Source organism: Neurospora tetraspora, assembly GCF_033439725.1.
Source record: "Neurospora tetraspora strain CBS 560.94 chromosome Unknown B0H65scaffold_6, whole genome shotgun sequence".
Taxonomy (NCBI): Eukaryota; Fungi; Ascomycota; class Sordariomycetes; order Sordariales; family Sordariaceae; genus Neurospora; species Neurospora tetraspora.
The window spans coordinates 1,435,619-1,460,020 of record NW_026944388.1 but is presented as its reverse complement, the minus strand read 5'-3'; the positions used below and the strand labels follow the sequence as shown (position 1 = coordinate 1,460,020).

At 52.9% G+C, this 24,402-nt stretch overlaps 5 protein-coding genes across 5 annotated transcripts; 3 read left to right on the top strand and 2 right to left on the bottom strand.

Moving 5' to 3' along the window:
* The first annotated feature begins 13 nt into the window (after nt 1–13).
* Nucleotides 14–4,554, top strand: B0H65DRAFT_257515 (clustered mitochondria-domain-containing protein). The gene is made up of 3 exons (XM_062822570.1): nt 14–220; nt 430–593; nt 654–4,554. Exons 1-3 carry the CDS (start codon nt 181–183, stop codon nt 4,311–4,313), a joined length of 3,864 nt encoding a protein of 1,287 aa, XP_062679321.1. The 5' UTR covers nt 14–180; the 3' UTR covers nt 4,314–4,554.
* Nucleotides 4,555–6,730: 2,176 nt separating this feature from the next.
* Nucleotides 6,731–9,295, top strand: B0H65DRAFT_257488 (fork head domain-containing protein). The gene is made up of 4 exons (XM_062822569.1): nt 6,731–6,969; nt 7,095–8,105; nt 8,168–8,997; nt 9,061–9,295. The coding sequence occupies exons 1-4, from the start codon at nt 6,853–6,855 to the stop codon at nt 9,164–9,166; spliced, it is 2,064 nt and encodes a 687-aa protein (XP_062679320.1). The 5' UTR covers nt 6,731–6,852; the 3' UTR covers nt 9,167–9,295.
* A 2,518-nt stretch (nt 9,296–11,813) lies between these two features.
* On the top strand, nt 11,814–13,896 carry B0H65DRAFT_257462 (pyridoxal phosphate-dependent transferase). Its single transcript, XM_062822567.1, has 3 exons — nt 11,814–12,287; nt 12,348–12,608; nt 12,690–13,896. The coding sequence occupies exons 1-3, from the start codon at nt 12,023–12,025 to the stop codon at nt 13,796–13,798; spliced, it is 1,635 nt and encodes a 544-aa protein (XP_062679319.1). The 5' UTR covers nt 11,814–12,022; the 3' UTR covers nt 13,799–13,896.
* A 37-nt stretch (nt 13,897–13,933) lies between these two features.
* Nucleotides 13,934–17,375, bottom strand: B0H65DRAFT_497914 (P-loop containing nucleoside triphosphate hydrolase protein). The gene is made up of 6 exons (XM_062827804.1): nt 17,041–17,375; nt 16,924–16,947; nt 16,802–16,857; nt 16,498–16,747; nt 14,941–16,432; nt 13,934–14,881 (listed from the first exon to the last, which is right to left on the bottom strand). The coding sequence occupies exons 1-6, from the start codon at nt 17,098–17,100 to the stop codon at nt 14,289–14,291; spliced, it is 2,475 nt and encodes an 824-aa protein (XP_062679318.1). The 5' UTR covers nt 17,101–17,375; the 3' UTR covers nt 13,934–14,288.
* A 415-nt stretch (nt 17,376–17,790) lies between these two features.
* On the bottom strand, nt 17,791–19,581 carry B0H65DRAFT_577990 (uncharacterized protein; the record flags this gene model as incomplete). Its single annotated transcript, XM_062830713.1, has 3 exons — nt 17,791–18,462; nt 18,560–18,821; nt 19,513–19,581. The coding sequence occupies 3 exons, from the start codon at nt 19,579–19,581 to the stop codon at nt 18,212–18,214; spliced, it is 582 nt and encodes a 193-aa protein (XP_062679317.1). The 3' UTR covers nt 17,791–18,211.
* Between the last annotated feature and the right edge of the window lie 4,821 nt (nt 19,582–24,402).

The following is a 24,402-nucleotide window of genomic DNA, read 5'->3' as shown; positions in this document are numbered from 1 at the left end:
ACTTTTAAACCACTCTTTTTTTGTGTGCCTCGAATCCCGAGACCAGGACCAGGCCTAGGACCAACCGAGCCTCTGTCCCCATCCCCTCCTTTCAACCTCATTTCATATACCTCAGCCTGTCGTCTTTTTGTTTCCCACTACACCTTGCTGCGCTAGTCCACAAGGTATCGACACACAATCATGGCGGACGCATCCCAAGCAACCACTCCCGCTGTCGAGGGTAAGAAGCCAACCCCAAACAACAAGTCCCAAGCACCCGTTGTACATATTAAACTTGAGACGAGACGAGCCTGGACCTGTCATACCTACACACCTGCCTACCTACCTACCCGCTGCATACATGCTATCTGCCAGACCCTGCCGCCGTCATTGTCACTGTCACTGCTGCCACCGTACATCGTCGCTAACACAAGCCTTCTCTCCCAACAGGCAGCCCCGTCCCCGAGGTTCCCGAGACCCAGACGCCTCCGGCCGATGTCAATGGCACAACAGAACAGGAACAGACGGAGGAGGGCGCCGAGCAGGCCCTCGAGGACCAGCCCTTCGTCGTTACCATCGTTCTCCCCCACACCACCGAGACACTTGATATCCCGGTATGTGTTCCATGACCGCATATCACCACCAATAACCAGTCTTCTAAGACGGCGCAACAGGTGTCCCCTATGGAGCAGATCCATGAGATCCGCCAGTCGATAATCGAGCACCCCATCGCCATCGAGTTCTCTTGCTTCCACCTCGAGTTCAACGGCAAGAAGATCAACGACTTCATCCAGGTTTCCGACGTCGAGGGTCTCGAGAACGGCGCCCAGCTACACCTTGTCGAGGATCCCTACACTGAGAAGGAGGCCCGCATTCACCTCATCCGCATTCGCGAACTGATTGGCGCCTCCGGAGACCGCACCGATACCGTCCACGGCGTTCTTGCTGGCGTTTCCGTTCATGACGATATTGTGGTCGAGAACCCCGATGCCCCCGAGGCCGAGATCAAGGAGTACGACTTCCAGGCTCCCGCTGACCTCGCCATTCTGCTCCCCAAGGAGACTGGCCCCGCCCCCAAGACCATCAAGTCCATCTCTCTATCCCCCTGGAACCCCCCTCCTGCCTACTGGAGGCAAAAGGGCCACCTTCTCTACCTCGTCGTCCAGACCAACGAGGGTGAGCAGCACCACGTTACCGCCCATGCTGGTGGCTTCTTCGTCAACAGGTGCAGCAACGCCAAGTTCGACCCTCTCCCCAAGCCGGCCCCCAAGGATTGCGCCTCCCACTCTCTCTTCACCCTTATCAAGAAGCTTTCTCCTTCTTTCGAGGAGTCGTTCAAGAAGTTCCAGGAGTTCTCTAGCCAAAAGGACCCCTTGGCCACGTTCCAAGTCGGCAACACCTTCCCATCTGCGCCGTGGTTGGTTCCTTCCAACAACTCTTCCCTTACTGCCCACGAGGCCGACCCCACCCGCTCGCAGGAGACCTACCTGCTCGGCGGCGCTGAGAATGTTGACTCTCTGAGGGATTGGAACGAGGAGTTCCAGTCTGCCAAGGAACTTCCCAAGGAGACCATCCAGGATCGCGTCTTCAGGGAGCGCCTGCTCGCTAAGCTCTTTGCTGACTACACTGATGCCGCTGCCCGCGGTGGCGTCCTTGTCGCTCGTGGCGAGGTCGCCCCTCTCAACCCTACTGAGGACAAGGATGCGCAGATCTTCGTCTACAACAACATCTTCTTCTCCTTCGGCGCTGACGGTGTCGGCACTTTCACCAGCGAGGGTGGTGATGAGGCTGCGCGTGTTGCCACTGGCAAGGACGTTCTTGGTGTCAAGCTCGTGAACCAGCTTGACATTGACGGTCTCTACACTCCCGGCACCGTTGTTATCGATTATCTCGGTAAGCGCATTGTCGGCCAGAGCATCGTTCCTGGCATCTTCAAGCAGCCCGAGGCTGGTGAGAACCAGATCCACTACGGTGCTGTCGACGGCAAGGACATTGTTGCCGCTGATGAGCGCTTCGCTCCTTCTTTCGAGAAGCTCGCCACTGCCCTGCGCGTCAAGAAGCACGCCGTTTGGGACAAGGAGAACAAGCGCCACGACCTTGAGGCCAGTGTTGAGATGAAGGGTCTTCTCGGAACTGATGGACGCAAGTACGTTTTGGACCTGTACCGCATCACTCCCCTGGATATTGCCTGGATGGAGGAGAGCGGACCTGAGGGAGCTGAGTACCCTCACCGCATGACTGTGCTCCGCCCCGAGCTTGTTGAGGCTTTGGCCAAGCAGAAGACCAGGGAGTACGTCCAGGCCGAGCTCCTGAAGCGCGGCATCATCAAGAACCCCGAGGAGAAGAAGGAGGGCGAGGAGGCCACTGAGGAGGCCAAGACCGAGGAGACCAAGACCGAGGAGGGCGAGAAGTCTGAGGAGCCCAAGGCTGATGAGGCCAAGGCTGAGGAGACTGAGAAGACCGAGGAGCCTGCTGAGTCCACCGAGGTCGCTGAGAAGAAGGATGAGGAGGCCGCCAAGGAGGATGAGCGCATCGATATCAGCAACTTCAAGTTTGCCTTGAACCCCGATGTTTTCAGCGGCCAGGTTCCTCAGACTGAGGAGGAGAAGGCTGAGATGGCCCAGGATGAGCAGGACGTCCGTGACGCCTGCACCTACCTCCGTGACTCGGTCATCCCTGCCCTTCTGAACGATCTTAAGGAGTCCGACATTAGCTTCCCCATGGATGGCCGTTCGCTCACCCGCCTTCTGCACCGCCGCGGTATCAACATGCGTTACCTCGGTAAGCTCGCTACCCTCAGCGAGGGTACCCGTGTAGAGTGCTTCCGTGAGCTCTGCGTTCGTGAGATGATCGCCAGAGCTTTCAAGCACGTCGCCGCCAAGTACTTGAGGTACCTGCCTCTGCCTTTGACTTCGGCCTGCTTGGCTCACCTCCTCAACTGCTTCTTGGGCTTCGGTCTTAACTCGTCGCCTGTCGCCGAGGTTGATGAGGAGCTCCGCAAGGTGTTCAGCGATGCCGACTACAGCTTCGAGAAGGTCACTCCTGAAAGTTTGAGGGAGGCTATGCAGCAGGAGATCCTCCACCGCTTCAGATTCACTCTGGAGGATGGTTGGTTCAACCAGCTCCATCACGTCCAGATGCTCCGCGAGGTTTCCCAGAAGCTCGGTCTGCAGATTCAGAACAAGAAGTACGCTTTCGTTGCCACCGAGGGCGAGGTCGAGCCTGTTGTTGAGAAGCCTGCTGCCCCTGCTCCTGCCCCCGTTGAGGATGGCAACAAGAAGAAGAAGAAGAAGAAGGCCGCTCGTGAGGCCTCCCCTGTGGCTGCCGCTCCTGTTGTGACCGTGCCCCACACCTTCAGCCCTGACGACTTCGTCAACGTTGTCCCTATCGTCAAGGACTCTACCCCCCGTAGCGCCCTTGCCGAGGAGGCTCTCGAGGCCGGCCGTCTCTCCATCTACCAGAACCAGAAGAAGCTCGGCGAGGACCTTCTCCTCGAGTCCCTCTCTCTGCATGAGCAGATCTATGGTCTCGTCCACCCCGAGGTTGCCCAGATGTACCACACTCTTTCGCAGCTCTACTACCAGTTGGGCCAGAAGGATGCCGCTGTTGAGCTGTCCCGCAAGGCCGCCATCGTTGCCGAGCGTACCGTCGGCGTTGACTCTGCCGAGACCGTGTTGAACTACCTCAACCTCTCTCTCTTCCTCCACCAGCGTGGTGACAGCAAGGAGGCTCTTCTCTACGCCAGACATGCTCTTGATCTCTGGAAGGTCATCTATGGACCTGACCATCCCGATACGATCACCACCATGAACAACTATGCCGTCATGTTGCAGAGCATCAAGGCCTACCACGAGTCTCGCCGCTGGTTCGAGGAGTCCCTCCGTGTGTGCAACAAGGTCTTTGGCGAGCAGACCGTTCACTCCGCCACCCTCTTGTTCCAGCTTGCTCAGGCCCTTGCCCTCGACCAGGACGCTAAGAAGGCCGTCGACCGCATGCGCGAGAGCTACAACATCTTCAAGACCCTCCTGGGCCCTGAGGACAAGAACACCAAGGAGGCCGAGCACTGGCTCACTCAGCTCACCCACAATGCCGTGTCGGTCGCCAAGGCCACCAAGGAGCTCCAGGCTCGCCGCGCGAAGGGTGGTCTCGGCTTCAGCCCTCGCAACGCCACCGCTGGCGCGGCTGGTATCGGAAGTGTTGTGCCCAGCGCTGTCGGCGTTGACAACCGCAACATCGATGAGCTCGTCAAGTTTGTTGAGAACAGCGAGAAGAAGAAGGGCGGCAAGAAGTCCAAGGGACCCAGCAACCCCAAGAAGCGTGGCGGCAACGCCTAAGCGTGTTGACCCTGTCATGTCTCTGTGATTCATGGTACCATGACTGCCATGTCATTACTCTTTGACTGAACCGTTACTTGATGTATATGATCATCCATTGTTATCCATCATCATCAAACAAAATTTAGGTACCGGATATGGCTGGCGTTCCTGGGCTTGTGGGGACCTTTTTGGAATTCTCTTGGCTGGTTGGCGTCTTTTTAAAAGCACTCTGTATGTACCTGTATTAACACGCAATAAGGGGGGCCACGCGGAAAACGGTCCAGCAAGTCATAGAGATATCCTTGTATATGAAGAGTAAAGTTTCAAAAGGGAAAAATAAAAAGGGAAAGGCAGTGCGTTAGAAGCATTTATAAAGCGGTCAAGAAGAGGAGGCAAGCATACAGAACACACCCCACTTTTTTTTCTTTAGAATTTCCTATGTTTTTTTTCATGATGGGATGAGCGAGTAGTTGAATCGCCGAGTGCGTTTACAGAACCTTTATATATAGAACGGTTCCGTTGGCTTGAACAAAATGCACATACCTTCGAACTTATCATTCACGGCTCGGAGTTGCGCTACTTGGGAAAAGTTAAGTTGGTTGGTAAGTTGCTTCAGATGAAGCGTTCACAGGATACATCAAACAGTGTACAAGGTCACTGGAGAGGATCGGGCAGCTGTTGGCAGCATGCATTGGAAATCAAGAGCCAACATGCTGATCCAAGACGGTTCGTGAGGAAGGGGGTGGCTGGATTGTTGAAGGAAAAGAAGAAAAGAAACAGACTGAAGTTTGTTTACTTGCACAGTGTGTATGGATGACATGTCCGCCTCCCCCTTTTCTGTCGTTCTCGGCGCGGCGTGGGCGAGGTCACACTGCTTTCGAGTGCAGTGCCGAATTACCGTTTCAGCGGTAGAGGTATACCGAAGACAGCTCGAAGGTAACTGGGGTCTGATCTCTCTTTATTCAGAGCCAACATGACCAAGGCTATGATTGTGTATACCGATGTAAACTGAAATGTGTAATTCGGATCATGAAAACCTCTCCAAATCGTAACCAAAAGCCCCAACCTCAAACTTCCATCCCATCAAGCCCCGCCAACCCCCAAACAAATCTGATCGAGGCTGGAGGTGCTCAGGTACCCGCCCCCGCCCCCAGACTCCCAAGTCCCAGCCATTCGCCAACCATTCCCGTCTGCCAAATTGACTTGCCCATTGGAGTGCTGCGGGAAGGGGAAAGACAGGACTGAAGAATCACAGTGCAGAAGAAGGGTGATCATACGGTGTATCTTCCTTCACCCTGGGAAGTCGCAATGTGAACACCCCAAAAAAGGTTCCAAGACATCCATCGTTGCTTCATTCGTCATCCCCCTGATTGATGTAAACAAACCTTCGGACAAGCGACCGAAGGATGCGTGGTGATTGCTTTGTTTGCGGTGTCTGAAAATGGCACCGGGCCTTGCTTGCACATTTCACCCAACATGGGCAGCACATTTGATGCCAATGGTGAAGCAGGCCATATTTGGTTGCTTTCCATCTTCTCTATTGCAAAAAAAAAATCATGATAGGATCACGGGGAAATCGAAGGAGGTCCGAACCGAACGGCGTTAGGTTGCGTTGCGTTGCTTTCGAAAGCGAGTGATGACGAACAGAGTGGACGGAAGCTTCAAACACGTGAATGCTCCACCCCGCCCCGCTAAAATCCCAGCAACCTGACGCAGTCATTGGCCCGTGGCCGGCCTGTGCCTGCTTCAATCCGCATTCTGCGCATGCCTCCCAATTGCGCACGCGAAAAACCTGGGATTCGGAGAAAGCGTCGGCGGGTCAATTAAACAAATCATTCACTTTTTGATCTGGTGTCTTCAAATACAAACCTCTACCTACCTTAACTACCCTCCTACCCAAGGCACCGCCCGCATTCGACCACGGCCCTCAAGTTACAAGGTGTTCAACGTTGACTTTTAGGGCACGAGAACATATATCTTTCTTTCTTCTTAACCCCCCACGGCCACTCACGCATTCAGCCAAAAGTTGAAGCTTCAAAGAAGGAAAGAAAGAAGACCGACGCGCTCCTATTCATCAGTCTCACAGCGCCCTTTGACGATCCCGAGGCCCCCCTTCTATTGTCTTCAACAAGCTTGTTGACGTTGTCTGGCTGCCCGGCCCGCAGACATTGGTAATTGGAACCTCGAAGGCTTGGCGGCCCCTTGCAGCATCTGCCATTAACGCAGGGGACTGGGGAACTGGTAATCGATGGAACTTTGAAGTTCAATAAATTTGTCGCAATCGATCTTCGTCCACACTTCACCACCTTCATCGCCCGCAACCGCACGCATACCAATCCGGCCACTGCGCCGCCCTCCGATCTGGCAATATTGATTACGTCTGCCAACGTCGCCCTCCGCTACACTACCCGAACGTTGGTCTTGGTAGATGCCTACCCACTTCCACCACCCGGGCCCCTGACCTGCTCTGTTTACTTACAACATCCTCAACCCCTCCGTTCCCCGAGCTCCATCAGACCTCACAAAGCGCATGTGCTAGCGCTTTCTCCCACCCACGATGTCGCCTTCACCACCGAAGCACACGGCGAGCTTCAACACTGCCGACCAGCAAAATCTCAGCGATCCAGTTACTGGAGAGTCGTCGCCCTCACGGCCCTCGAAGCGTCGCAAGAAGGTAAGGCGCACCCTGCTCTCGCACACCCCTCTCCTTTGCCACGCTTTGTTGCCATCGTGCGCTTCTTTGACTACCCCCATAAGCTACCTGATCCAAACTAACCAGGCCTTTCTTCTTTGCTGCAGGATGACGATGCGCCGACCGATCTCGCCGACGAGGCCGACTCGTCATTAGTCGCCGACCAGTCAGCTCTAGACATGAACGACGATGACCAGGTGGTCGCACGCGTGATACAGTATCTCGAGATGCCCAAGAATGTTCAGGCTAGCAAGGACCACTCCAACAGCATCCACGAGTCGAGCCAGGGCGTTCAGGCCTTTGCTAAAATCGCGGCCTTCGACTGGACCTACTACATCACGAGCCTCAATGTTAATATCGGTCGCTCCTCCGAACCTATACAGACTACCGCCGGCCAGAGCCAGGAGGAAGACCCCAGCAAAATTGTACACATCGACCTAGGCCCCAACAAGCAGGTTTCTCGTCAGCATGCTCTCATTTACTTCAAATCTACAGAGGAGCAGTGGTGGTTGCGCGTCAAGGGTCGCAATGCGCTCAAGGTCGATGGCGTTCCGTGGAAAGTGGGCGACGAGGGTCCTCTGAGAAGCGGCGAGGTCATCGAGATTGGCGGCATGGAGATGATGTTTGTTCTGCCGGCCGATATCAGTGCTCTTCAAATCAAGAGGGACTATCTCGAGCGAGCCGGCATCGTTCCCCCAGACTCGCAGACTTCTCCTCGCCAAGCTCGCCATCCCCTTCCCTCAGCAGGAGAATCGCATGCTTTTCAGGCCGTGTCTCCGACTAGCAAGGCCGCCCCCCGGAATCAAGGACCACAAAAGGCATTGGCTCCAGCTCCTCCAGACTACCGGAGAGGCGTCACTCCTCCCCTTAACCTTCCTCGGCCGCCGATGCACAGGATGGTTCATGAAGGTTTGGCAGGCCCGCTTGTCATGACCAACAACGAGGTTGATCTTAGTCTCGACGAAAATCAACACATCAAGCCGCAATTCAGCTATGCACAAATGATCACGCAGGCGATCATGAACACAGAAGACCAGAAGCTCAATCTCTCCGGCATTTATCAGTTCATCATGAACCGCTACTCATACTATAGGCATCAACCCGCTGGTGGCTGGCAGGTACGTTTCTCAGCTGTTGCTGTACCCTCGCATACTTGGATAGCTGACATACCTGTTACTAGAACTCGATTCGACATAATCTTTCGTTGAATAAGTCATTCGAGAAGGTCGCAAGGTCGACAGACGAGCCCGGCAAGGGCATGAAGTGGCAGATTGTTGCCGACGCCCGTGACGACATGATACGCAATGCGTACCGAGGTGGTCGTGGTGGACATAGAGGCACCTCTAACCCAGCTTCTCCTAGTGGGCTGAATTACATCACGCAGGGTCCGAAGGACATGGCCGCCAAGGAGCCTACGTCGTCTCGTAAGCGGAAGATTTCGCCGTCCGACTCGCCCCAACCACAACCGCACCCAACACTCCGCGACTCGCAATCAACGCCTGTGCGCGCCGCCCAGCGCAAACCTCTCCCTGACAAAGCGGAGGATGGTACGGAGGCTAGCCCGCTGTCGACGATCCGGAAGCCCGCGACAATGAGTACATCGGGGATAGTGGAGGATACGCCTGCTTCGCCGACGTTGGGGTCGTCGTACCTGCAGGAAGATGGTGCGTCTCTCGTTACGCCGGCTCCAAACCGAGTTAATCCCCGGCTTGTACCCCCCAGCACGGCCCAACGGCCTAGTCAACACATGCCGACCAGCTCACCCGCCCCGTTCTGGAGATATGCCGATATTTCAAGTACGCCGCTAAAGCCTGCTCAGTACGACGCCAGCCCCTCCAAGACACACGGGAACCTGCCATCGCAGAGCAGCAGCCCCCCGCCACCGGCGCGGAGTAAGTCGCCTGCCGGGAGTGCAAGCCCGACGAGAACGACCAGCCGCGGCGCCACCGTCGGCGTAGAAGAATCCCCGAGCCCTGCCGAGGAGGAGGACCGGGCTTTTGATCTTACAAAGTAAGTGCAACTCTCAACTCTAGTGGTTCGTCTGGCCATATATACTAAACTTCACGTTCTTAGGGGATTCCAAAGCATCGGTAGTTATCATGCTCCTGTCAGTCGTGGCAAGGAGATTCAGCCGGCTGAAAACGGCGATGTGCCCTCTATGGCGCCCCTGAGCTCTTAGAAGGGCACGTAGCCGAGGGTGCAGCTACAACACCGATTTCGCGAAATATACAAGAACGTGGCTAGCGCCATTTACGCATCATTGTTCTAAGTGGGCTTTTGTTCACGTATTCTGCATCATTCTTCTTCTTCAGTTCTTCCTTGTCGTTTGCCGTATGAGTTTATCACCATTAAACCAGTTTTTTTTTATTTTTAAGGGTATTCGTTACCGGGTATTATATTCCTTAGTTCGTGTCTTGTGTGATACCATAAGGGATGGATGGACTCGATAATTTCAATATCGAGGAAGGGCACAATGGCTTCCTGCTTTCAGGGCAAACTATTCTCTTTGTTGTCATTCTTCTTCTGCCTCTTATGTTCAAGTTGTATTTTCCTGGGCCTGGAGGCGGGTAGTCATATGAGTACGGAAGGTATAAAACACAAATGGGAGGGAACAGGGTGTTTCAGGCCAAAAGTTCAGGGAAAAAAGGTCAAAGTGCCACGTTCCTCATCTTTTCCATCAATCTGGGTCGGGTTGGGTTGGGTCGGGTCAGTTCAGTTCAGTTCAGTTCAGGATCATTTCTCGGAGGTCATTGTCTTTTCCCCTCTTCACTACTACTCAACGGTGTTTCTGACGGGGTGGTGGTCTAAATGGCTTTGATATTGATATCCCAAAGTTGCGTTCTCTTTCTTCTTTCGTCATGGTCCAGAGGCCTTTTGTTTCTTGTGTCCTGGTTGTTATTTTCAGAGATTGTGAATGCAGGCGGATTAGGAAGACCAGGCAGATGTGTCTAGGAAGACCAGACACCATGAGGAGGGACACACACACACACACACACACACACACGCACGCACGGATAGGGATAGCATGCCCTTTGGTTAAGGGTTTGATGATCTTAAGATGGGTGGTTCTGGTGGTGCTCCTTATACTCACTCGCATTCCACGCGGAGGTTTCCAGATCAGCGAAGGATTTATGTTGTAACTGAGCAGAGCCGGGCATTTATTTGTCAGTAGTAGTTGATCGAGCTCAATCTGATGACTACGGAAGAAGAGATACTCAGTGTGGATTGGTTTGTATCGTTCACTTCTGTACGCAGTTACGCCTGACGAAACTCATTGTACAATGGGGTTATCAACATTATCGAACAAGAATACATGACAACCAGAATCAACACCGTCTACCGCTCCATGGTGCGGAACCGGCCGGTATCTCTAAATCGACTGCTTAGATGCTTCGGGACGAGCACCCTGTCTGTCCTCAACGTGAGTTCAACGAAAAGGGTTCACTACATAACCGTGGATATCAAATGTCAGGTATACATATTTATGCGCCGTGGCTTAAAATTTGTGACAACAAATGAATGCAGTCCCTGAAAAAAAACGGGAGAAACTCCGAAAAGAAATCTGATCAACCAGTTAGTTGGCTGGAAAACACAGAACGGTATGATAAGTATAGTAGCATTGTAGCATTCTGGCTGTGCTCTAGTTCGAGTCTCGGGGTTGGCCTCGGTTCGGGCAGGGCATTCTCAAACAAAATTTCGGCCCGATGTTAGTTATAGACCCTCTGAGGCCCGAGTCGAGGTCAACGCGAGGACGGCAACGTTGAAGTATGAATGACGGAAGTCGTGCTCGGCAGACAACATGATTCGACTAATTGTAGCCATATGAATTGGTATAGTGTTCCAATCTGGAATTGGGCAGCAAAAGCGGCTAGTTGAGTGGCTAGTTGAAGAAAAGCAAACTTTGTGTTCGCTTGTCGTTCAAACCACGTTTGTCCATCCATGCCGAACGGTATACCACGTGGTGTTTGGATAGGTTACATGCTGGGGGAAAGGTACTTGTACTTTGAGCACAGTGCTGGAAGAGAAAGGGCATTATTAATGATTGAGTGTGTGCTGGAGTGGTGTTGGTTGGGCGTGAATTCGAGGTTGTTGACTGAATGTTCAAGGTCGGTTTCAACAAGGTAACATGATGTGTGCTGTTGCTTAGAATTGGTAGTGATGAGGATAATCTTCCTTTGACAGTTTGCTAGGATTTCTTTCTCTCCGACCACCTCAAATTGTGTGAAACTTCTTGATCATCTACAATCGATCAAGTGAACATCCCTGTCTCGGGTACAACTTCCCACTCGCTCCTTCCCTAATCCATAAAGACCGACATTGTATATCCTGCAACCTCCCGTCTAACGTTGGCTAGAGGTAGAGCCTTTTTGCCTTCCGCTAGGTCATACCTTCCCTCTCAGAACGGCTAACGCTCTTAATTTTCTTCTACCGCTGATGCCTCGCTTAGCCGACTCTCTATGCACCGTAGAAACAACGAATCATCCTTCTTCCTCTCATGGCTCAGTGTCACTGACCCTCCCTGTCATTCCTCGGTCTAGCCAGTTCGGCCAGACTTCACTCAACTCGCGAATCGGGACGGGATCCAAATCGGAGTCTCCCGTCCATTAGCCATCAGGGCCGAAGTGTCATGGACGGAAAACCGTGTCAGTCTCCAAGGGTTCACCATCCGCGGAAGGGACGACCTTGCTTCTGATACTCTTCCGAGTCCCGACTGTGTAGGACCAAGCCTTCGTTCTTTCCCTCTTTTCTTTTTGGTAGTTATGCTTCGATACTTCACTGCCTCTAGCATAATGAACCGCAACAGCCGGATAATCTTGTTCACCGGTCCGTTAGACAGATGCAACTACGGGAGAAGAGATGTATGGATGAGGATGACAGGCAGCACGCATTCTCACTAGGGTACACCATACAGCATTCTCACTAGAAGAAGTACATTTCACGATGTGGGATAATTAAGTGTTGATCCCTCACGGTGGTGAGCAGGATGATTTAAAGCCATTGAACCCCCTCCTCCATTTGGAACCGCCATCTTTCCATGAGCATCCCATCACGACGCCCCTCACCTCTCTTCTCAAAACGAACTTCTCTATCCTTTACCACAGACTTGACCAACAAGATGGACCAGTGTCTTCTTACCACCGTGAACGACACCATTCCCTCAAAACCATTACCCATCAAAACTATATCCGACCAACAAACTCCGAAAACAACAACACCAGAACTGTTCGACTCCGCCTACGAAACCGGCACCGATTCCGAAGTCTCCAGCAACGATGACTCTCCCCCTTCCCCTCCCACAAGCAAGAGCCAACAACAACACCCCCACCACCAAGATGACACTAACAATGACGACAACGAAGCCCTCCCACAACTAGCCAAAGCAAAAGGCCACTACTGGATCACCACCACGGGCGCAAAAATCCTCGACGCCTGCGGCGGCGCCGGCGTCGCTTGCATCGGCCACGGGCGCAAAGAGGTGATCAAAGCCATCACCAAACAGATGGCCTCGTGCTCCTATGCCTCGTACGCTCACTTCAAACTGGACCCTGTTGAAAGGTTGAGTGAGTGGCTGGTTGAAAGCACGGGGGGAATGATGAAGAAGGTTTATTTGATGTGTTCTGGTATGTCTCCCCCAGTCCCCCCTTCTACCTCCGCTTGTTCTCCAAATATCATGTCATTACTCATCAACTCTCCTCTACCAGGCTCCGAAGCAATAGAAGCAGCCCTCAAACTCTCCCTCGAATTCCACCACTCTTGGACCGGCGGTTCTACCACTAAAAGAACAAACTTCATAACCCGCACCCCCTCCTACCACGGCACCACCCTCGGCTCCCTCTCCGCCTCCAACCACTTTTCCCGTCGCTTACCTTTCATCTCCTCCGGCATCCTTTTGGAGTCTCACTTCCACCCTATTTCAGCTTGCAACCCCTACCGCGACCAACTTTTTTCTTCTGTCGATGAACCCACCGCTGCTTACGTCTCCCGCAAACTAGCCGAGCTGGAATCCATGTTTTTGAGGCTAGGGCCAGAAACAGTAGCGGCAGTCATCATGGAGCCCATCGTCGGCGCTGCTTTGGGCTGTGTGCCTCCCCCACCGGGGTATATGAGGGGTGTTAAGAAGTTATGTGAGCGGTATGGGGCGCTGTTGGTTTTTGATGAGGTTATGTGTGGGATGGGACGTTCCGGCACCTTACACGCGTGGCAGTCGATCGAACGGCCAGAAAACGGCGAGGAGGGGGGAGAGGTAGTCCCAGACCTCCAAACCCTCGGTAAATGCTTCACAGGCGGCTACACCCCCGGTTCCGCCCTCCTCGTCGGTCACAAAATCGCCGGAGTCATGGAACAAGAAAAAAGGGTATTCACGCACGGCCATACTTACCAAAACAACCCTCTCGTAGCGGCCGCGGCGTTGGCAGTCCAAGTGGGTGTTATTGAGCGGGAGGGGTTACTTGCAAAAGTGAGAGAACACGAAAAAGTGCTGGGGTGGTTACTTAGACAGCGACTAAGCAAACATCCGAATGTGGGCGATATCAGAGGGCGGGGACTGTTTTGGGGGGTAGAGTTTGTGAAGGATAGAGAGACCAAGGAGCCGTTTGATGTCGGACTGGGGGTAGCGCAGATGGTGCATAGGACGGCGATGAAGGAGTTTGGGGTTTTGGTGTATAATGGCCAGGGATGTGCTGGAGAGGGGAGGGGGGATCATGTTATGGTTATGCCGGCGTATGATATTTTGGAGGAGGAGTTGGAGATGATCGTGGATAGGCTTGGGAAGGCGGTTGAGAGTGTGTTTGAGAAACTTGGTGGAATCTGAGGAGTGAGTAGAAAAAGAGCTGCACGTCGACATCAGTTTAGGGTCACTGTTCCTGTGTTCAAGACTGCATCTAGAGCTAGCTGCATGGATAGAACCAAGTCAAACACAAAGACAACGAGGTTGAAGGAAACAAAGGCATTGCTTAAATGATTTTCTCAATTTCATCGAATCCGAGTGCTAAACACTCGCTGGGGTCCGCTATGGTGATAAAACACCACATCTACTTGACGCGGGCTTCTCCCATCTCGATCTCCTCCTATTTGTCTAAGAGTAACCGCTGATAAGTGGAAATGTCATATCCTTCGTGCCCCATTGCTATAAACCGACCTCGGATGGGCCAGGCAAAAGAGACTATGCCAACACACCGTGAATCAACTTTCTGAAGGAATAGCTCGTCAACTCCTTTCCTTTGAGCGCATATTAACATACAAGCAGAGCCCCAAGGCTAGCGGAAGACTGTTCTAATACTGAGTCTTGAACCCCTCCCCCTCTAGTTGTAAAGATCATCATCGTTGCCAGCATCACCAAACGAGTTGCCAGCACCGCCGTTGCCACTGCTCTCAACACCACCCTCGGGGAACTTGAAGAAGGCACCCGGGCCAGCATTCTTCATCTGCTGGGAGAAAGCCTCATAGCGACGGATCTCGACGTCACTGACGGAGCGACGAGCCATCGACATGGCCTCCTCGAAGTGGCGCTTGGTGAGCTCAGGAACGGGGTCCTCAACCTCATCCTCCATCTCAACATCCTCGCCAGCAGCCTCGCGCTCCTTAGTGCGCTGGATATCGGCGGTGATAGACTCCTTGATGGCGATCTTGACAGCACGCTGGGTAATGAAGCCAAGATCGGCACCAGAGAAGCCGTGGGTCTTGGAGGCGATGTATTTCAGGTCAACATCAGCAGCGACGGGAGTCTTGCGGAGCTGAGCCTTGAGAATACCGAGACGACCCTCCTCATCGGGAAGGGGAACGTAGATGAGGGAGTCGAGACGGCCGGGACGGCAGAGCGCGGGGTCGAGCTGCTCGGGACGGTTGGTAGCACCAATAACGAAAACGTTCTTCTTGGAGGTCATGCCGTCCATTTCTATAGCTGAGGTTAGTATGCAAAGCAGAGTGGCACGAAACAAGGGAGAATCAACTTACCGGTAAGAAGCTGGTTAACAACACGGTCAGAGGCGCCACCAGCATCACCAACAGAGCCACCACGGGCCTTGGCAATAGAATCCAACTCGTCGAGGAAGACGACGCAAGGAGCAGCAGCGCGAGCCTTGTCGAAGATATCACGGATGTTGCTTTCAGACTCACCGAACCACATGGAAAGCAGTTCGGGACCCTTGACGGAGATGAAGTTGGCCGCGCACTCGTTGGCAACAGCCTTGGCCAACATTGTCTTACCGGTACCGGGAGGGCCGTAGAAAAGAACACCGCGAGATGGCGAAAGACCGAACTTGAGGAACTTTTCGGGGTGGTCGACGGGGTACTGGACACTTTCCCTGAGCTCCTGCTTGACGGTCTCGAGACCACCGATATCCTCCCAACGGACGTTGGGAACCTCGACAACGGCAACCTCGCGAAGAGCCGAGGGGTTGGAGACACCGAGAGCGAAGCGGAAGTTCTCCTGGGTAACACCAAGAGAGTCAAGGACCTCGGCATCGATAGTATCCTCGTCCAGATCGATGAGGTCCATCTTCTCACGAATCTGCTGCATGGCAGCCTCGGAGCAGAGGGCAGCAATATCAGAACCAACGTAACCGTGGGTCTCAGCAGCAATCTGCTCAAGATCGACGTCATCGCCGAGCTTCATGTTCTTGGTGTGGATCTGGAGAATCTCGAGACGGCCGGTAGGGTCGGGAATGCCGATATCAACCTCGCGATCGAAACGGCCGAAACGACGAAGAGCGGGATCGATCGAGTTGGGACGGTTGGTGGCAGCCATAACAACAACGTTGGAACGGGCCTTCATGCCATCCATGAGAGTAAGAAGCTGGGAGACGACGCGGCGCTCAACTTCGCCGTTGGTCTTGTCACGCTTGGGGGCGATAGAGTCGATCTCATCGATGAAGATGATAGCGGGCGAGTTCTTCTCAGCCTCCTCGAAGGCCTTGCGCAGGTTCGACTCAGATTCACCGGCCATCTTAGACATAATCTCAGGACCGTTGATCAAGAAGAAAAAGGCACCAGTCTCGTTGGCAACAGCGCGAGCCATCAGAGTCTTACCGGTACCAGGGGGCCCATAAAGCAGGACACCACGGGGCGGCTTGATACCAATGGACTTGAAAAGCTGAGGATGCCTGAGGGGCAGCTCAACCATCTCGCGGATCTGTGCCATCTGCTTGCGGCAGCCACCAATATCATCGTAACCGACCTCGTTGAGGTTGTTCTCCTCCTCGTCACGCTGGATGGGCTCGCCCTCGCAGTGGATGACGGTATCCTGAGCGACAATACCATACTCTGGTGGGTCCACCTCGACGACCTTGAACTCGACTTGCCTCATACCACCGCGGACAATAAACAGATCGCCTTGCCTAACAGGGCGGTAGGCCTCGCGGAAGTAGGGAGCAAGGAAGACGTCGAAGAGGGATCCGGTGATGCCCTCGACGGTATCGGCGATAGGAAGGACGGCGATACGCTTGGCCTGCAAGGAAATGTATGTGTCAGCAAAATGCGCATCCCAGGACTAGGCGACTGGTTCAGACTAACATATTTGATATCGGGGCAAGGGTGAATGGTGATGATGTCGCCGTGCTTGACACGGAGGTTGTGGCGAACAACACGGTTGAGGCGGGCGCTGCCATCATCAAGGTCGTCATCGGCGAGGACAATCAAGACGGTGTCCTTTCTCTTCTTTCCGCGGACGAGAACGGTATCACCACGGAAGAGCTGGAGCTGCTCCATGGTGTTGTTGGAGAGGGCGATAATCGAGTTATCATCGTTGACGGCGTCAGTAACCCTGCATATGTGTTAGCTCATGTCGCTGTGCCCCGCATCGTCAACGTCAACCTACATCAACTGGTTGGGCTTCTTCTTCTTCTTGAGAATAGCGGTGGCAGTATCATCTTCCTGTTCTATCGGTCAGCACGAGCGGCTCTCGAGATGTCTTTGGCGGGCAAGCGAGGTTGAACGTACGGCCTTGTGCTCGGCACCAGAAGCGTCCCTATTTAGCTTCAAGTCAGCTTGGCGTCATTCGCGATGAGGGGGGCGCGACGGCTTCGAGAGCTCCCGCGATCAGGGTCGCTGTTTCACGTACATCAAGTTGACCTTCTTCTTGTGCTCGGCGTGGTCGGGATTAGGGTCGGGAGCCATCTTGACGTTTGTGTTGATGGATCAGTAGAATAAATGTGGTGTTTGGGTATCGCGGACGGTGATGCTAATCCACGGAGAGGATGTAGCGGGAAGAAGTGGTTTCGGAGAAGAAATAAGATTCGTAGCCTCTTGACCCGCTGATAAAAGGATCCTTGGAGGCTGGACGGCGAGGTGAATGTGAATGGTGTTGGGATGGAAAAAAGGACCAGTCGGAGGGACGAAGTGCCTTTGCGTTTTGGTGTTGGAGGTTGGTTGCGTTTACGTTCAGGTTCACTTGGAAGTTTCATTGGGAGGACAACCTGGGAGAACGGTTCGAGCCAAAGCGAGCAAGCACCACTCGCTGCACCGGCGAGTGGCACCGCTTGCTCCCTCCAAGGCCAGCCAACCAGGGGCAAGCAGCTGGTGGCCAGCAGCTGGGAGCGGCAACAGCAACAGCACCTCATTCACCACTGTCAGTGTCACTGACTGACAAACCGCCCCGCCAGGCGACCATTTGGATGACGAAGTGCAAGCGGAGCCTTTTCTGGGGCGACAAAGGTCCGTGCTTTTCGCCCATTCACCTCGATTCTGCCACCTTGTTCCAGGGCTCCAGGCACCTCTTCTGCCAATTCTGCCATCCCTCCGAGGATCTTCAGGTCGACACACCTGGCAAAGCAACGGTGCGGCCGGAACCTTCGAATGCGTTCTACCGCTGCCGAACCTGCTGACAGATCAAAGCTTCATCTTGTTGGCTTGGAGTTCGTTCCATTCTTCAGTTCGATATTACAGTGAAGGGAGGTTCGGATGCTGTAGCACCGATATCCAGATGGCCAGGCTGTCAGGTCTCTCCAAGTTCGATTCATGACACGCTTGGACTGATTTGCCCCTCCCCCGCAGTACGAACAACAAGGCGGTCAGTGTTGTTCGCATGCACCACCGTGGCCTGTACAGATGCCGTGATGCCACAGGTCAAAGGTGCTGCTATCAACAGACCACGACACGAAATAGGACAGGATAACAGGCCGGCAAGCTGGATAGGTGCAGCTGTTGTCTTATCGAGATTTGAGGGAGTCCGTTTGAACACTGATATGAGTCCGTTCCGGACGTCGCAGGAACCCGCATGCCGCTTTGACTAGTGCGAGCGAGTGGCGTTTGATTCTTGCGGCCAAGGCAAGGTTAACATGGAGAGCAAACGACGTCCCTCGACCCGACCGAGAGCGGGGCCGTCAGGGGCCGTAAGGGGCACGTCTGTGTTTAAAGAGGTGCCGGCCGTACGGTTCTGCCCCGGCAAGCCGATACCCAGTACCTCCCGGAGTCTCTCCCCGGGGTGCTCGGCGCTCGGCTGGTAGAGGGCCGGACTAGAAGCCAGGGAGCTCGGTACCCCTGTAGCGTAGTACCGTGGGTGTTACCTACCCCGCTGTAACCCCGAAGACGCTACGGCACGCCGCCCAGCTGACCATTCAGGGTCCAAGTCCGATACCTCTATGTTCCGGATCCGATGAACTACCTCTACGACATGCGCTGAGCCAGAATGAGGCTGAGCCCGACAGAGTCGACAATTTCCTCTCAGGCAACAGAATAACATTCAAAATCAGCCTGTCAATACCAGGACTTCTCTCTATATCATCCTGCCTCCAGGCTTCACGGTATTTACTCTCATCGTGTTGGCGCAAGCAAGGTGTGGCGGCTCCCGGGGTTCGCTCATCAGGCATGAGAGTCATCCTCAGTCGACTAGATCTGACCTTTTGCCTTTCTGGCAGTTTAGCGTCCCCCCCCCCCAAATATCTGCCCCAGCCACGCGGTACCTGGAAGCCTGATTGAGTTCTGACATTCTTGCTAAAGATAGGACTCTCATCATGATCAAGGCAGATGACCCCGGGGTACCTATCAAGTCTCTGTCATAAGATCTGAGATTAGAGCATCAACTAGATGCGGCATCGATATGGAAGACGTGTATACATTCAATGCTAACCGCACTCAGCTGGATGGAGAAGGCTCAGAGGGGCATGTAGATACTGCAAGCCTACTTCTAAGGAGGCGCAATACGCTCAGAAGCTGTTGACTGATATGAGAAGCTCATGTCCCAAGTATCATGTCCAGGACGTACAGCAAAAATCTCGAGTTAGTGACGGGGTAATGAAGTCAACCGAAAACTCACATAATTCCATTGCCTTACAGGACTTTTGTTCGGTACATGGAACGCACACCATTCCCTTCTTCCTTCCTTCATGAAATCACATTGCCACTACTCACTTCGTCACTTCATAAGGTAACTTTCCAACCCTGAAAGTGCCGGTACATTTGCAAGTCACCGCGGAGGACACTGCCCGGGCGAGTTTTCAGGCCTTATCTCCGTCCCCTCGGAACTAAGCAAGGTACCAAGCCTCTCCCGCTTTCAAGTAGACCCGGAAGTGGAATTCTGCTGCCTGTTACCACCCGGCAGACGTCGGTGGCACCATAAGCGCCGGTCTCGTCCAAATTCACTGTTCTAGGCAGATACATATCTAGAGAGGTTTGAAGAAGGACCAATAACTGAAGGGATGGAACTACCTCCGGTCCGTAGCAGTAGCGTGTGAGGTTCGATGCTCGTGGGTGTCTCGTTGAGGCAGTCTGTCGTCAAGCCTAATTTACCAATACCCACACTCTTTCACGGGTAACGGTCTGGCTCGCTTGGTTATGCCTAGACCGGCGTCTCAGATGGGACACTCGGGCAATGAGGACTGAACCGTATGAGTGACAAGATGGGACTATGTCTCCAGGATATCCCTGACCGGGCCATCCAATATTTCCTTCTGCGACTATACTGGAACTAGTGATGAGGTGGTGCGCATCATTAGTATTTTCAATATGATAATGTAACAGCGTTGTCGTTTTGGAATGACCAGAATGATGATACTTGCCCCTGGTCAACCGATATCATAGGGACCTATGTGATCCCAAGTGGCAAGTGTACCAGCGAGGAAGGACATTGCAAGGGGAAAGGCACAAGAGGAACAGACTCTTAGGGGTATGTACTGACAGGACTCAAATGGACCAGGAACAACATAAAATGGTGTACCTAGGTACGTAGAGGTACTGAATCAATCCTTCCTCGTCCAGACTACGGAGTAACGCCCGGTTGTGGCGCAGGGGATCCGGTTGAGTTTACCCAAGATGTATGTGCATAGAGATCGATGGAAAGTTTATCTTGCATATATATACATAATATATATGTGTGTGAGCAGGCATCGAACCAGAACGGCAATACGTAAGCGATGGTATGATATGTTTTGTCCCAGGGGTAGAGTAGAAGATAGGCAAAGTAGGTAGATAAGGTACGGTAAGGCGTATTATGAGTAAGGTGAAGGGGCGGCAGAAGTTCATTCTAGCTAATGAAGAAACGATAGAAAGTTGTTCTACCTCGCTAAGTTTTAGATGCGATTGGATGGGTTCAATCGAGTACCAGAGACGGGAGGAAGGAATGGACATGATGCATGAACGGATGTCTGTGGCACGGCTTTATTTTTTTTACTGCTCTGCCTGATATATCCAGAGACACAGTCTTGGTCTGCTTTTCATGTGGATGCCACTAAGAACAGTCCTAGGTAGGTTGTCAGATATTCAGCTGAGTTGAAGCCACAGAAGTGTCCTGCCTCTCTCTCCTGTTATTTTTACAAGTCCTTCATGTTCTCAGCGAGGATGACAGAGACACAGACACTGCGGATTTTACCATGCTGCCTCGAGGCATCGAAAGTCGTATCCAGACGGGAAATAACAACTGATGATCTTGTTCAACTCTCCCGAGTGAAGAAATTAAGCTTTTTATGAAATGGGTGCGGCATCACTTCATAGTTTCCCGTCATCTCCCATTGCCACACCATCTTCTCCCCAGACGCGCGCTTAAATCCAAGAGGGATATGCAAAAAAAGCACGTTTTCGTGGCGTTGAGTGGGTGTCTTGATGTGCTTTGCCCTATCCCAACGTCGGGTAAGTAGCGTGTGGTGCTTTTCTGGTACACTAAAAAGGATGTTCACCATTTTCGGCAACGGCAGCCCTACCGCGTCTATTCCGGTCGGCTCGATATCATATGCTCCCGGTCCAGTAGCCGAGTAGATAGTGGGAAGTGGGAGATGGGTTGTATTTAGGTTGGGGAAACGTGAGTGGTTGCAGGGGTAGGTAGTAGAGAGAAAAGTCCGAGGTGCTCGCACTTATAAACAAGTGGGACCGGGACTGGACCAGTCTTATTATTCTCGCCTGGTGCCGCATGAATACAAAGCTACGCTGCCAACTCTGCCAATGAGTCGAAGAGCCCGCCATTCCACCTGCGAAATAATATCGTTTCCTACCAGGTTTTGGCGGTGTGGCGCAGGGCGTAGTGGATGGTGCCCAAGCGAGTGTCGTGGAAGAAAGTTTAACCTGCTCAAAATAAACAGTCGAGGGCAATGATGGTCACCGGCACGTAACTGTACGAGTGTTTTTTGATCTCATAAGGGGTGAAACTCACACTTGTGATAATCAAACGGAGAAGCTATTCCCATCCAATTGTGCCTTGCTAGACATTTCAACCACTGATCAAATTTGCCGTTCCACGCGTAGGATGATAGACCGTCAAAGAGGGTGGAAGCTGTGATGTAACGGCGAAACAGACGAGGCAACCATTTTCAGCCTCGAGACACTTGATGAGGCGCCCTATACACCATCTACACTTGAGTTACGCCCCCATAGGACTTGCAAGTGCATACAAAGCTGCGGCCAGGCCGGGCCTAGCGAGTAGTTTATTTTCTTTCCCCTTGAAATCTGACAAATGTTTTGCTTGGGCTCAGCCTCAGCCCTATGTGCATCGAGGCAGATAAGGAAAACTGCTGGCCGCTTGGCTCTTATATCCGATCATATTTCCAAGTCACCCGACTTACACGGATAGTGAAGATGGTGCTCAGTGATATGGCACTTTGTTGACAAAAAATATCAGTGACAGCAGAGTGTAATAATTCTAAACTCAAGCTGAGAGGTATTTTGAGTTCCATCGACAGCCAGCCCTTTTTCGACATAGAGAAGCCATGAACTGCTGTGGATGCCGAACGGAGACGATGAAGAAAGTGACGGAGATGAAGCTCGGAGACGGAGTGGCCCGGAGGTCGGAACACGGAAGACGGAAGGGCGGTGTGGCTAACAGCGCCGATCCACCGGAGGGGGGCTTTGAGGTGACACTGCTGCCGTCACTGTGACCACTCGGCCAGTTTAGACGCAGATTAGACGCAAAACTGTCGAGAAGAAGGCGAGTTGTGATACTGCTGCCCAGTAGGACAGCTTGATTCTGAGAGGCTCATGTAACCATGATAATCGATACCACCATGATAAGCGTACTTTGGTCAGGTAGAGCCATAGAACCCAGTGGCGGCATTAGCTTTGGCTTTTGCCGGGGAGTCAAGTAGAACCGTGCATTTAAGGTTGCATGGTCTCATCTGTTGAGAAGTTAATGAACAACGGTGCTGGAAGGGGGGAGACATTTAGATACTGGCCAGTGTCCATCGGGACGAATTGGATAAGATCCCGGTTGTCTCAACTCTATCATTCCAGCCCTGCTAGATGGTATTTTGTTTCATTCGTCGGTTTGAGAGGGGGTGGTAACCGTGAAACCTTTCGAGGTGAACATGGGAGAACTGCCTTTCCTGGTTGCTGTGTCTCTTCTCTTTGATAGTCGGTACTCAACGTCCACGACAGTTGTGTGGAAGGTTGGTAGATGTTGACTGGTGGTTGATTGTCAGAAGATCGTGGCAGGGCAAACAGGGTATTTGGAATAATGCATGGGAAAGGATAAAGGTCACAAAAGCTAAAAAGAATCTCACCATATGTACGAAAGAAGTGGGGGGTCAACCAATAGTGTGAGGTACCAATGAGGGGGGGACGCTATCGACAAGACTCTTACGGTAGGACGGCCCGGTAGTACCACCTTGCTTCGTCAACATTTCGGTGTTATGGACCCTGCTTATGAAAGAAGTGGAAGGTATCACCTTGATTTTGAGGACTGCTGGTGTTGTTGAAAACTGGGAGTTGATAACGGGAAGTTGCGTTGACTGAGGTGAGTTGCTGTTTCCCCAATACCCTATTTCCATGGATGGAGACAGCTGTTAGGTGCTGCGATTAGCTGTTGTTGCTAATTGTTAGTGACGCCTGGAGATAACAGCATAGCCGCTAACTCCGCTGCTAGAGATCGCAACATAAGCGCTAACACCACGTTGTTGCCCGAGCCCCCGGCAGTCAGCAACCCTTGCTTTGATGTTATTGATTGTCAAAATGTCAACCCCTCATGACAATCAGATGTAACCTCGACAGCAACAAGCATCGAACCAGATGACTCCCAGGATCGAGCCTCTCTCCCTATCGCCAAGCGTGGAATTGATACCGTCTCCCGTTCACTGCCCCATTGTGTCGTCGTTATGCCTCAAGTCTACGGGACGTTAAATGGGTGCCTGATTTTGACGGCTAATAATTTCCTAGTTGGGATCGATCACGTCCACTCCCGTCCCCCTTAGATACGACGCAGTGGCAGTGAGGGGGTTAGCTATGTTGAGATGAGCTCAATGGCGGCTGGGTATGCGGCAAGCCAGGGGAGCTGGGGAAGCTGAGGAGCATGGGCCATGGAGAACAATGGGATTCAGATGATGGCGGGTCGGTCCTCGATGCTGTTGGTGCTGCTTGCCGGTGTAACATGACATCGCGGCCTGCTTCTCTAAGAAGGTTTCCTTGCCCCGGCTTGGCGGCTTCTGGATTGTCACAAAATCCTTCTGCCTCTCTTTCTCTTCCAGCACAGCTTGTCCATATCGTGGAAGTCAAGGAGGCGTATGAGACCATCTCTAGGTGGCTGTCATACAGACGGTCATTGGCCATTGTACCGCGTCTACTCCCTTTTCGTCTGCCCGAACCTGTCGTCACAAGGCTGAGAGCCAGTATTCTGGTGTGTATGGTCCCTGTTTCGTGGTATGACAAGACGGGCACAGACGAGAAAGGCATCTATTCGAGTTGAGCATGCCCAGAACTATGGCAGAGCATGAAGATCCTCCACACCTTCAAAGAACACACGTGCTTGGCAAGCCTTGTACTTTGTACTGTCCCAATGCTACCGCTACCCTTCGCTGATACGATTGGCGCCTTGCGGTGACAAGGGGACAAGCACAGAATCATACCATCCGACCAAGGGACGGGGCAAAAAAAGGGTACCGTCCTGGTTCGCTCGACAGTGAGGCGGCATGCACCAACGCTACCGGCAGCATCATACCCTTCCCCATCCCATCCCATTTCCATTTTAAACCTCCCTCATGGCTATGGTTGGGGTCCCATCATAGG

What these genes read in the sequence shown, in the direction of transcription:
- B0H65DRAFT_257462 (XM_062822567.1), top strand. Translation starts at nt 12,023, where the DNA reads ATGAGCATCCCATCACGACGCCCCTCACCTCTCTTCTCAAAACGAACT. An exon ending in TCCCCCTTCCCCTCCCACAA is followed by an intron (nt 12,288 to 12,347) that starts GCAAGAGCCAAC and finishes ACGACAACGAAG; the next exon opens with CCCTCCCACAACTAGCCAAA. An exon ending in GGTTTATTTGATGTGTTCTG is followed by an intron (nt 12,609 to 12,689) that starts GTATGTCTCCCC and finishes CTCCTCTACCAG; the next exon opens with GCTCCGAAGCAATAGAAGCA.
- B0H65DRAFT_257515 (XM_062822570.1), top strand. Translation starts at nt 181, where the DNA reads ATGGCGGACGCATCCCAAGCAACCACTCCCGCTGTCGAGG. An exon ending in AACCACTCCCGCTGTCGAGG is followed by an intron (nt 221 to 429) that starts GTAAGAAGCCAA and finishes CTCTCCCAACAG; the next exon opens with GCAGCCCCGTCCCCGAGGTT. An exon ending in CCGAGACACTTGATATCCCG is followed by an intron (nt 594 to 653) that starts GTATGTGTTCCA and finishes ACGGCGCAACAG; the next exon opens with GTGTCCCCTATGGAGCAGAT.
- B0H65DRAFT_257488 (XM_062822569.1), top strand. Translation starts at nt 6,853, where the DNA reads ATGTCGCCTTCACCACCGAAGCACACGGCGAGCTTCAACACTGCCGAC. An exon ending in AACCCGCTGGTGGCTGGCAG is followed by an intron (nt 8,106 to 8,167) that starts GTACGTTTCTCA and finishes ACCTGTTACTAG; the next exon opens with AACTCGATTCGACATAATCT. An exon ending in CGGGCTTTTGATCTTACAAA is followed by an intron (nt 8,998 to 9,060) that starts GTAAGTGCAACT and finishes TCACGTTCTTAG; the next exon opens with GGGATTCCAAAGCATCGGTA.
- B0H65DRAFT_497914 (XM_062827804.1), bottom strand. Translation starts at nt 17,100, where the DNA reads ATGGCTCCCGACCCTAATCCCGACCACGCCGAGCACAAGAAGAAGGTC. An exon ending in CTGGTGCCGAGCACAAGGCC is followed by an intron (nt 16,858 to 16,923) that starts GTACGTTCAACC and finishes CCGATAGAACAG; the next exon opens with GAAGATGATACTGCCACCGC. An exon ending in TGTTAACCAGCTTCTTACCG is followed by an intron (nt 14,882 to 14,940) that starts GTAAGTTGATTC and finishes CCTCAGCTATAG; the next exon opens with AAATGGACGGCATGACCTCC.